The sequence below is a fragment of the Tupaia chinensis genome, unplaced genomic scaffold, assembly GCF_000334495.1.
Source record: "Tupaia chinensis unplaced genomic scaffold, TupChi_1.0 Scaffold138425_1, whole genome shotgun sequence".
Classification (NCBI taxonomy): Eukaryota; Metazoa; Chordata; class Mammalia; order Scandentia; family Tupaiidae; genus Tupaia; species Tupaia belangeri.
The window spans coordinates 894,082-906,805 of NW_006198322.1; the positions used below are offsets into that span (position 1 = coordinate 894,082).

The window sequence follows — 12,724 nt, forward strand, 5'->3', positions numbered from 1 at the left end:
CTCCCTGTCTCTTCAGTGAGCACACATGCCCTATAGCAGAAATCTCTTTATAAAAAATAAAAAGAGAGAGAGAGAGAGAGAGAATCAGGCACCCCTAACAGGGTCTTCATACTATGATCGACCCTAGTCTTGGGCACACACACACAAGCACCCGGGTATGTACAGAGAGGCCTCAGGATGTGAATGCCGGACCTGCCCACGTGGCCCCTACCTTATGAGACATTGTGTTATTGCTACGGCACTGTAGCTGGCCTAATCCTTCTCCCCTTTTTAGGGGGAAAAAAAGATTTAATTTTATTCATCATTATCATCATTATTATTTTAATTTGCTACAGGGCACATGCATTCACCAGAGAGAGACAGGGAAAGTGAGAAAGCAAGCCACCAGGTCTGGGACTTGAATCATGGTTGGCCACCACCCCACCTGCTGCCTCCCCCAACCCCATTTTTCTTTTAAGAGTACTGCCGAATGTCTGGTATTTGAGCTGACCTTCAGGTCATCTTAGAACCTTTCTTCTCCTACTCCTTCTTGGTAATTTTCAAGAACTGAAGGAGAATCTCGGGTGATAGTGCACTCTGGAGCCAAACTGGGCCGGTCGACATCTAGACACAGGTGGCTGGGCTGCGTGGTGGGCCACACTGTCAGATTCAAAGGGAGGGTCATAAAAGCGGTTAGGTAGGGAAGGCAGGCTGACGGGAGGGTTTCACTGCCCCGAGGAAAGACCAGTAGTGTTTTCAAAATGCTAATAAAAATGGAGCCTCCAGCCTAGAATTTTGTTCCTAAACCGTCATTCCAGAGAACAAAAATGAAGACAACTTCAGACTTCCCAAGACTTAGCCAAGTTGCCACTCACAGGCCCTCAGAAAAAGAGCTGCCCGAGGAGGTACTTGAGCACGAAGGAGTGTACCACGGAGGGAGGGGTGGGGTGTGAGGACTCTGGCGAGCCCGGGAGTGGACGAGATATAGTGGTGGAAGTAGATGGCCTCTGTGAGAATTCAACACTAGCTTCAGTCTGGGTAAAAGTAGTGGTCGGCAGGCACGGGCGTGGTGGTTGAGGCGCTGGATCCCACGTGGCCAACTCCCAGGTTCGAGTCCAGGCCCGGTGACTTGAAAATCATGCCAGGCCGGGAACCAGCAGTTAGCGTAATGGCTATGTCGCTGGACTCCCACGTAGTCGACCGCGGTTCGCGTCTCGGACCCGGTGGCTTAAATCTCACGCCGGGCGCGTGTGCGTGCGTGCCCAAGATCCCGAGAGGAGAATGGAGGAGAAGGGATTGCGGCGTGACCATCCCCCCTGGGGGGTGATTTCTCGCTTTCTGTCTCTCTGTCTCTGTCTGTCTGGCGAGCGCACGCGCCCTATAGCGAAAAACAAAAAACAAACAAACAAAAAAACCTCTCCAAAAAAAAAATCATGCCAAGCACATGTGCGTGTGTGCCCAAAATCCTGAGAGGAGAGTGCAGGACAAGGGATTGCAGCATGGCCATCCCCCTGGGGGCTGATTTCTCACTTTCCCTCTCTCTCTCTCTCTCTCTCTCTCTCTCTTTCTTTCTGGTGAGCGCATACACCCTATTACAAAAACTTGAAGATGAAAACAAGTAGGGCTTACTCCCAGGCTAAGGTCACAGCCCCCTCATCCTCCCCACACGCATCAGTTTCAGTCACATGCCCAAGGATCAGAAGTCACAATGGCTTTGAGTCCTTTACCGTCACGTTAGACATGAGAAGATGGTGGCAACGCCGTCAGAATTGTGACGGAAATGTTGATGTCTTCCGTATGGAGTCCTGTAGCCAGCCAGCGCCCAGTCAAAGGAGAGGACGGGAAAGATAAGTTCAGACGTGCGAGGTGTATTTGTTACCTACTGAGGTGCGACAAGTTGCCCTTAGAGTTAGCTGCTTAAGAGAGCAGACGTTCATCACTCCCTGTTCTTTCCGAGGTCAGAATGCCGGGGACGGGGCAGCAGCGTGGCTCAGGCTCAGGCTCAGGGTCCCCACGAGGCCGAGTCCAGCTGTCAGGGTGGGTGCGCAGTGAGGGCTGTGGGTGTGCTTCCAAGCTGCCCCCAGCCTCAGCCGCAGGCCTTCCTGCAAGGGCTTCTCCAGAGACTGCTGTGACAGCAGCTTTGGGCAAGACGGACAGTGCGGGTTGTCACATAGTCCTCATACGAGGACGGGTACAGACGCTCACCTCCTATGCTTTACATAATAATTAAAGTACCAAAATAAGATATTATATATGCTCAGGTATGTGAGATACATTCTGCAGTGAGCAGGTTAATACCAGAAAGCAGGCACTATGGATGGGTTTCGGGTATGTATTCACGACCAGGCACTGGACCGTAACCGGGGCCGTGGATTTGGAGAGGGGTAGACAAAAACGGGAAGGAAGGAGCGAGTAGGGTTTGGTTACTGACAGGTGTCCGAGAGAACCCCGAGTTCTTCCAAACCTGACGAGAGAGGAGTGAGACAGCTCGTGCCACAGAGCCGGGGCCCGAGAGTGCTTCCTGCTCACCTCCTGCCCCATCTTAATGGCATGTCCAGTCATCTCAGAAGCTGCGTGCCAAGCCCATGCGCTTTACCCAAACATACGAATTAAAGCACGTTTCTTCTTCTTCACCTCAGGAGGTTATGGTTGCTGATGATCTGGAAAACGAGGTAGGATACTAAATTTCATTTTCAAGCTCTGGAACTGTTTTATAAGTTGAGGATGATATTGTAGCAAAGGTTTCAATCTTGAATTGAGATCAAAACCAAGATTCTATTTCTGGTCATTGCTAAAAGGTAAGACAAATCTACACATGACCGTAAAAGTGTATTTCGAATATAGTGACATGGAGTATTGTAGGCATTTGTTGTTATTGTGTCTGGTTTTCTCACTGTGAAACTTGTTATGAAAAGATTAAAATTTGAGGCCAGCCAGTGGTGTGGTGGCTAGGGTGACTGAATCCCACGTAGCTGGCTGTACGGCTCTAGTCCCAGACCTGGTGGCTTGAAAAACCGCCAGGCCTATGTGTGTGCATGCCCAAATCTTGAAAGGAGAATAGAGGACAAGGGATTGTGGTGTGGCCATCCCCCTAGGGGGTGCTTTCTCACTTCCCCTCCTTCTCTGCCTCTCTCTTCTGGCACACACTCCCTATAGCAAACTCTGATCCTGAAGACTGTGTGAGAAGAAGATGGAAGACCGGGGAGAATTTGAGGAAAGAAATTTATGGGACACAATGTGGATTATTATCTGTTGACGATAACGCGTATTGTATCCTCCACTGGACGGATGTGATGTGTGGTCATGTTGAGTAAATTCACTTTACAAGCTAAGTGTATAGAGGGATTGAATGCATAAAATACATTTATAAAAGAGAAAATGAAAAGATTAACATTCTAAACATTATACAGGAAATGTTTGAAAATACTAAGATTTAAAACAAACAACAGCAATTTGAATTTTTCATAATGTTGCTTGTATGTGTTGTATATTTTTAGAAATTATTAATTTTACTAATAGTTAAAATCTGGCAGGTTGGAGAATCCTTAACCCCGGTCCTCAAAGTAGTGTCAGTTCACATTTTCTAAAGCACGCATCTAACGCAATTTGAGTGCGGGGTGATTTCACTCTTTATTCCTTTCTATTTAGAGAGAGAAGCTGAAGTCTCTTTTGGCAAACAAAGAAAAGCAACATGAAGAAAGCTTACGAACCGTCGAGGCTCTGAAAGCGAGACTGAAATATTTCGAGGTATAAAAGGCGTGAGTTATTTCCTGTCATTCATAATGGGTGTTGTACGGGATTCGGTGCTACGTGCGGATTTGAGTTACTCGTCCGTTCTTTACTGTGCACCCCTGGGCAGTTCGTCTGAAGCCCTCGAGTGTGCTGCCTCTGATAGAACCGGGATGACCGTCCCTTCCTTCAGGAGCTGTACAGGTTCCGGGAGGTGGTTTCAGTTGACCGGCGGGTAGCTGACATTGGGTTCTGCTCCAGTTTCTTTTCCCCAGTCGTCCTCACCGTCCGTCCCTACCTTTTCGAAACCTGATGTTTTACCTGTGAGCTGGTAATGGCCATGCTGGTAATTAGTGCGGAAGTGTCATGTAAGCAAGTGCTGGGAGTCCAGACCATGCCAGGGAGGGCTGTGTGAGTACAGACGAATCCGACACTGTACGGTGAGACGGGTCGTGGACAAGGCTCACGTCGTGTGTCCTCTCGGGTGGGTCAGCTGTCAGTAGTTTTCCTAAGGCCACACATTTGAAAACTCTTTATTGAAAAGTGATAGACATTAAAAAGTACATGTATGGGAACCAGCAGTTAGCGTAACGGCTATGTCGCTGGACTCCCACATAGTTGACCACGGTTCATGTCCCGGACCTCGTGGCTTAAACTCACACCGGTCGCGTGTGCGTGCGTGCCCAAGATCCCGAGAGGAGAATGGAGGAGAAGGGATTGCGGCGTGACCATCCCCCCTGGGGGGTGATTTCTCACTTTCTGTCTCTCTGTCTCTGTCTGGCGAGCACACGCGCCCTATAGCAAAAACCTCTCCCAAAAAAAAAAAAAAAAGTCCAGTGTTAAAGCGCCTCAGCTGGTGAATGTTCACAACTTGCACGTACTCTGGACGACCGCGCCCACACTTGCTCCCTGCCCCTACCGAGGATACCTTCTCCCGAGTTCTGTCTGCATAGATTCCTTCTGCAAGGTCATCACATGTATTTTATAAATGTCATTCATCTCTTGGGGTCACTGAAGACGGCGGATGATCCTTACTGGGGAGTAAACACCAACATACGTTTTAGAAGCGTCTCAGTCCTTTATATGTTGCTGTAACAAATACCCAAGGCTGGGCAGTTTGTGCAGGCTGGAAATCGAGTTCTCAGTCCCGGAGGCTGGGATGTCTCAGATCACTAGATTCAGTGCCTGCTGGGGACCTGTTGCTACATCCTGGCATGGCAGATGGATGAACCCCACGTCCTCCCGTGGTAGGAGGCGAAAAGGATTCAATCTAGGTACTCTAGTCTTTTTGTAAGGTACTGATCCGTTCATGAGGGAAGAGCTCCCATGGGGGAGAAAGGAGAAAGGATTGTCTCACTTCCCTTTTCACTGTTTCTCTGTCTCTCTCCAGGGAGCACATGCACTTTGTGGCAAAAACAAACAAACAAAAAAAACAAATAAACACCTCCCAAAGAAACCCCCAAAACAGAACAAAACAAAAACCCTTAAAAAAAAAAAGACTAAGATAGTTTTCTGTAGCTATAGGCAGAGTTCTATCTTTTGTCAAGTCTGTGACTTTTAATGAGGTCTACAGAAAAGTAGCTTATTTCTAGTCATAAAACAGTACATACTTCTTATAAATTTTACAAAATATAGTTGAACTGAAAGCAGAAGATAGATATCCAGCAGATAGTGTGGTAGTTAGGCGCTGGACTCCCACACGGCTGGTCGCAGTTCAAGTCCTGGACCTGGTGACTTGCTTTTTCACTCTCTCTCTCTGTCTCTGTCTCTCTTTGTCTCTGTCTCTGGTGAGCACATGTGCCCTGTAGCAAATTAAAAAATAATAATAATGATAAATAAAATAAGTAAGAAAAAAGCGGAAGATAGACATCTATACCCCTAAAGCTGTCAGCCGCTCACTGACCTGTGCTCAGACCTCTGTGCAGTTCGTGTGCTCCGTTCTCACTGCACAGGTGGGGCCGTACTGCTGTGTGTAACCTCCATGCAGCATCGTGGGGAGGTCTCAGCTGCTCACTGACGCGTGCTCAGACCTCTGTGCAGTTCGTGTGCTCCGTTCTCACTGCACAGGTGGGGCCATACTGCTGTGTGTAACCTCCATGCAGTGTCATGGGGAGGTCTCAGCCGCTCACTGATGCGTGCTCAGACCTCTGTGCAGTTCGTGTGCTCTGTTCTCACTGCACAGGTGGGGCCGTACTGCTGTGTGTAATCTCCATGCAGCGTCGTGGGGAGGTCTCAGCCGCTCACTGACGCATGCTCAGACCTCTGTGCAGTTCGTGTGCTCCGTTCTCACTGCACAGGTGGGGCCATACTGCTGTGTGTAACCTCCATGCAGTGTCATGGGGAGGTCTCAGCCGCTCACTGATGCGTGCTCAGACCTCTGTGCAGTTCGTGTGCTCTGTTCTCACTGCACAGGTGGGGCCGTACTGCTGTGTGTAATCTCCATGCAGTGTCATGGGGGGGTTTCCCCCAAAGGTACATTCCTTTCAAACAGAGAATGACGGGACCCCTTTTGGACCCAGCATTTATGAAAGTGGTCTTTAAGACGCCATCATTTACAAACATCCATGAACTCTAAGTTCCCCGCAGAATTACTCTATTAGGAGTTACATGTACTATCTCTCTTATCTTTACTGAACAAATACGGAGAAATACGGGTGTTTTAGAACGAGGCGAATTTTGTACTCTTGTAAGTGAGCACAGTTGTGACCACACCCACAGTGGCTAGCAGAGACAGCAGCGAAGGCCTGGATGTGGGATCGCAGAGGTCTTTACTCAAAGCCAGAGTGCCAGCTGCAGAGATGGAAGGCAGAGGCCCCTGCTCTGTCTCCTGCAGGCGGGGGCAGGTTTGTGTTTGTGGGTCTCTTAGTGGGGGTGGGGACCTTCTGACTGGCCTTTGGGCACGGGGAGGTGTATCCCGGGTGGGCTGCTGAGAAGGCCCTGTGCGCCTCGCGTACAGCGCATGTTGGAAAAGGCGACCCTAGTGCCATGGATGTGGCGCACGTCACCGGGTACTGGAGGCTCTGGGAGTGCGCCGTGCAGGCTGGAAGATGCTGTCGTGAATTTCCCCATCCTGGCCCGTTCCCGCAGGCTCCCAGCAGCCTTCTGAGATGAGCAGGCCCAGCCCCAGTGAGCAAGTTTGCTGTAAGCGGACGCTGTCAGTTTGCCCGCTTACGTAATCAAAGGCAAATAAAGCCAAAAGAAGTGTCTGAACTCCTGCTTGCAAAGGCCTCTCTCCACCCAGATGTGTGCATAAGCCCTTTAGTAGTTATTTCAGACTCTGGGGTTAAATGTTTCATAGAACAAAGCTTAACTAAGCTTGCAGATGTTTTTCCACATTGGGGCACTGGGGATGAGCAGAGATGCCGTTAATTCGTTGATGGAACAGTGGACAATTTTTATCATGGTTCCCAGCTCAGAGTGCATCCTCAGCTGGTCGTACTGGCACAGCAACCATGAACGTATCTGCGTGTCTTTATTCCTGAGTATAGTGCTTCCATTTATAAATTAGAATCTGCATTTGGCTTACTTGGGAAAAGGAGCAATCCAAGTATTTACATATTTCTTTGTTTTGTTTTGGAAATATTTGCCATAGGAACTTGCCAGAAACAGAGAGAAGGAAAGTGAGAGTCACGCCCCGGGGGGTTGGCCATGCCTCAGTTCCTTCTCCTCTGGGATTTTGGGCACGTATGAATACGCCTGGCACACACACACACACCAGGGATGCTGTTCAAGCGTACTGAGTCTAGTACTCAGACTATGGAGCTGGCCATGCGGGATCCAGTGCCTTCACCACCACGCCACCTGCTGGCCGGTCCCAGGGCTGTCTCAGTTCAGAGGGCCGGAAGTGTCTCTGCGCTTTCCCCTAATGCATCATGGGCGTGCTGCTATGTGGAGAGCTTTGCTCCCGCTTCATGTCCTGCTCTGTCCTTTTGCCTTCAGAAGCAGTCTGTATCCTGTAAGTTCTGAAAGGAGTTGCACCGCTGTGTCATAGACGGCGAGACAGGGCTCCCACTCCCAGCGCCGGGGAAGTAAAATGAGTCATTCATGTGAGCATGGCGCTCCCTGTTGAGGGAAAGAAGCGCAAACGTTGTGTTAAAAGTTCTGTCCATTCATTTGGGCTCACTTTTTTTTCTTTTTCTTTTTTTTGAGCAGCGGTTTTTTCCTTGAAACACGCGGCTGCTTTTACTAAAATGCTTGGTGAGGTGGTTTATTTCCATTGATCTGATTATTGCTAGTATTAGGTCTTTTTGTTGGGTTTGAATGGAATAATACTCAGGAGAAGCAAGGAAAGTAAAAAATGTGGTTTTAATGACGTTTCTTATCATTAATAGCTAATCGTTTAGAGCTAACATGGATACAGAATTTAGGAAAATGAAGCCGCATTTACCTAAAATGTTTTAATTTATGCTTCTAATTCCAGGGTGATCATTTAGGATCAGGAAGTCACTTCAGTAACCGTAAGTGTAAAGTGTGGGTTTTCATTACTGTTCATTCAGGCCAAGCAGAGAACAGCTGTGCCCGTTGGCTGGCTGGCTGCCCCGGGACGCTCCTGCTGCCCCGCTCCCCCAGCTCCTCGTGCGTTCTGTTCAGCAGACGGAGCTGGGAAGAGGCAGCGTTTTGACTAGTGTAGCCACTAACATGGAATCTGATGACCCACGAGGTCCTCCATCCCTTAGCCACCTGTATTTTTGAACCGTATATTGTACGAATTACCCAGTTTACATTATTAGTAGACATTTGTCTTGTGATATTTGGGGCTTGGTTTTATGGAAAGAAACATAATTTTCTGATTTGGAGAAATCAGTCTCAGTGTGGTGAACATCTTAAAATGACAAGTTCCAGGACCAGCAGTTAGCGTGATGGCTATGTCGCTGAACTCCCGTGTAGCTGACCGCAGTTTGAGTCCCAGACCCAGTGACTTAAACTCATGCTGGGCACACTTGCGTGCATGCCCAAGATCCCGAGAGGAGAATGGAGGAGAAGGGATTGCGGCATGGCCATCCCCCCCAGGGAGTGATTTTTCGCTTTCTGTCTGTCTCTCTCTGTCATTCTGGTGAGCTCACGCACCCTATAGCAAAAACCTCTCCCCCTAAAAATAGACAAGTTCCGTGGACACTAATTTATTGATTATTTTAAGACCATAGGTAACTACCACTTTTGCTTATTCTCCAATCGTAAACAATTTCTCAAGAAAAATCTTTTTTTTCCCCTTCCCAGTGAGTATTATTAACCTACCCTCTTGCAGAGTTTAGCAGGAATATTTAATCCTATACATTTCAAAGAATACCATTTTTTATTTTGTCTGTAAAATACATATTTTATAATAACCATGTAGCTGTTTAGTCTGGCAGTCTTAGGTATTTCTGTCTATTGTTCAGAAGGCTGTAGTTATTTCCCCATGTTTATAGAAATAATAAGAAAAAATGCATACTTTAGAGTGAGGATAATTGCACCTGCTGCTTCTTTATTGTTTGAATAATAAAGGAGAAAAAAATAAATGCTTGGCCTACTTTGATACGGATATGTAAGTTAAAATTGTTTTTTGGACTTATTTAGGAAAAGAAGACATGCTTCTTAAACAAGGTCAGATGTATGTGACAGACTCACAGGTAATCCTTTTTAAATTTAAGGAAATATGTAAAGAAATATTTGTACCCTTATAAAAAGAGGAAGACAGCATGTCTATTTATGAAGTATATGTACTTTGAGTAGGGTTTCCGTAAGCAGAGAAAAATGGATCTTGCTTTGAGCTTAATAGCAGCAGATATTTTTGTTTCTGGTGCCCCCTAGAGTCTCTCTGAGGTAGTGGCTTCAATTAGAGGCAGGAGTTACGATGTCCCTGTCTTTGATCAGGAGCTGGAGCTGCTGTTCATTAGCCATGATCAGTTAACTCTTCACAGTCTCCCATGTAAAGGGGAAGACAGGTGTGAGTCATTCAAAAGTAATTCGTTTTGACTTTCAAATGTATTTTTCCTGGCCATTCAAAATATACATGTTTTCTGTTTGGGTAATTCACCTCAACAGAAAGCAAGTTTCGGGGCCAGCAGGTGGTGTGGTGGGTAAGGTGTTGGACTCACACATGGCCGATTGTGGTTCAATTCCTGGACCTGGTGCCTTGAAAATTACACTGGGCATGTGTACATGTGTACCTAAAATCCCAAGAAGAGAATAGATTGTGGTGTGGGCATCAACCCTCGGGGGTGATTTCTCACTTTCCCTCTCACTTTCTCTGTCTCAACAAGCATGCGTGCCCTATGGCAAAAACCAACCAGTCAGCCACGCAATCCATCAGTCCCAGTCTCCAGGAATTAGAGCGGTGTCCGCTTTCCCTGGTTCGCGGGCCTTCACCTTTATTTCAGAGCCACATGGGGCTGGGGAATTATTCCATGCTGCCAGTTTTCTTGCTCCTGATCCAGGGGAATGCAGCTTAGATGTATCTGAATAACAGTAGCAGCTGCCTATGGAGTGGGACATACTCTAGCACATGGCTTTTTCAGTGAATTGGTACTTGTGAAGAGAGATTGTAGTAAGCTGTATGAGAGGAGTAAAAATAGCTAAATTTGTCTTTCACGATTCTATGTTCAGGTATTTGTGAACTATTTACTGAGAAGTTTAATTACACTTCTTTTTGGTTAGCACTTAATAGAAGAAACAAGAAAGCAGTCAAATTAAGATTGTGTGCTAAATTGTACTTTATCTTCCTGTTGTCAAGAAACACTTGTCAAAATTATTATTATTGTTTAATCAATTGACTCGCATTCTCTTGACAACACTCATGTTAGCTGGGTTTATTTTGGTGGTAATTTTATAACATCAAGAACATTCCAGTAGTCCATCCTTGACGTAGTTTCCCTTTCAGTGGTTCTAGTTACCCATGGCCACCCAAGGGCTGAAAATACGTGAGTACAGTACAGGAAGGTCTTTTGAGAGAGAAACAGACCACGTGCACACACTTTTCATGGAAGAACTTATTATAATTGTTCAGTTTTGTTATTAGTTATTGTCAATATTTTAAAAAGATTTTTAAAAATTATTTAATTTTATTCTTCTTCTTATTATTTAATTTGCTATTGAGCACATATGCTCACGAGAGAGAGGGAAAGTGCGAAAGCAAGCCACCAGGTCTGGGACTCGAACCTCAGTTGGCCATGTGGGAGTCGAGCACCTCAACCATGATGCCACCTGCTGGCCCCTTTTTAAGATCTGTTTTTTCCCCATAGGGTATGTATGCTAGCTGGAGAGAGAGACAGAGATCCGACAGAGAGAGGGAGAGTGAGAAATCACCTCCCAGGAGGGATGGCCATGCTGCAGTTCCTTCTCCTCCATTCTCCTGGGATTATGGGCACACGTACACATGCGCCCAGTGTGATTTTTCAAGCCACCAGGTCCAGGTATCAGATTGCGGCCAGCCATGTGGGACTCGTGCGCCTTAGCCACCACTCCAGATGCTGGCGTCTGTCGCTGACCTCTTAGCCACGTTTACTTTATAAGCTGTGTGGATCCCAGCGTGGTGGTGCAGGGGTAGGGTGCCATTGGTGCTACACTGCAGTCACGTGCTAAACCCAGTTTGCATCACAGATGGGCCCAAATACACTGGGTGGGACCGTGCACACCTGCATAGCTAGTGGCCTGGAGGCGGGGGAGGATTGCATTGTAGAATCTCTCTGTCAAGAATACCTGTCTGTCTGTCTGTTTCCATCTTTCTAGCTCATGAAAGAAATAAAATTAATTTTACAGACTAGCCTGTAGCACAGATATGTACACCTAGGGTTTGGTATTACCAAAATGTGGTTTCTGGCATCTTCCGGGGGCCTTGGGGTGTACCCTCCGTGGGAAAGGGGGATTCTGTATGTTGGAGTGAGCAGTGAGAGCTCTCAGAAGTCACCCACCTTCTTAGAAGTTAGATACTGTGTAATGCCCTCAAGTTATTCGCGTTTTTAAAATGTCGATACTTGTTTTAATTTGAAGGTTCTGATGACTTTGTTTAGAACTTGAAGTTCTAGGGCCAACAGATGACGTCGTGGTTATGTCACCGGACTCCCACGTGGCCAACTGCAATTTGAGTGCTTGACCCTGTGGCTTGAAAATCACGCTGGGAGCGTGTGCGTGCTCCCAGGATCTTGGGAGGAGGATGGCAGAGAAGGGATTGCAGCATGGCCATCCCCCCTGAGGGGTGATTTCTCCCTCTCCTTCTCACTGTCTCTGTCTGTCTCTCTCCCTGGAGAGCGCATTTGCCCTATGGTAAAAACCTTTAAAAAAAAAAAAGGAAAAAATACTGACCTTGAAGTTCTGAGCACACTAGGTGCCATGGACTACGGAAGTGGGAAATGTGGCTCGATGAAGCTGACCCTTAGTGTGGGCCGGTGTTAGGAACGGGGCAGGGAGAGGAGACGGCACCCGGAGGCTCTGCCTTTTCTCCTTTTTGTTCTGCGAGAAATGGACTCACGTGAACAGAACTCCACGTCCTGAGCTTGCCAAGGACATGGTGGCCAGAACACGTCTTACCCCAAAGTCGGTGCCACGTCCCTTTAACCTGGGACACCTGACGATGGGGAGCGTCTCTGAATGTGTGGAAAGTGTCTCCCTGTGGCCCTGTGACTTAACGTCCTCTTTTCCTTTCAGTGCACGTCCCCCGGCTTGCCGGCCCATCTGCAGAGCAGGTCTGTGGTGAGACCCCTGGAGCTGTCTGCCCCCGCTCACTCCACCTACGCTGAAAGCGAAGTGTTAAAGAAGGAGTTAGAAGCCATGCGGACTTTCTGCGAGTCCGCCAAACAAGACCGCCTGCGGCTGCAGAACGAGCTGGCCCACAAGGTGGCCGAGTGCAAAGCCCTGGCCTTGGAGTGCGAGAGGGTCAAGGAGGACTCGGACGACCAGATCAGGCAGCTGGAGGACGCGCTCAAAGACGTGCAGAAGAGGATGTACGAGTCCGAGGGGAAGGTGAAGCAGATGCAGGCCCACTTCCTCGCGCTCAAGGAGCACCTGACGAGCGAGGCCGCCGGGGGTCACAGAGTGGCGG

The 12,724-nt window shown here is 47.8% G+C and overlaps 1 protein-coding gene across 1 annotated transcript in view; it reads left to right on the forward strand.

Annotated features, from left to right (window-relative positions):
* Positions 1-12,724, forward strand: part of UACA (uveal autoantigen with coiled-coil domains and ankyrin repeats) — a 71,903-nt gene that overhangs the window by 42,158 nt on the left and 17,021 nt on the right. Inside the window, exons 12-15 of the mRNA XM_006161325.3 lie at positions 2,619-2,651; positions 3,628-3,726; positions 8,129-8,165; positions 9,265-9,317. Of these exons, the coding sequence (XP_006161387.1) occupies positions 2,619-2,651; positions 3,628-3,726; positions 8,129-8,165; positions 9,265-9,317 (222 nt within the window). The remainder of the gene's footprint in view (positions 1-2,618; positions 2,652-3,627; positions 3,727-8,128; positions 8,166-9,264; positions 9,318-12,724) is intronic.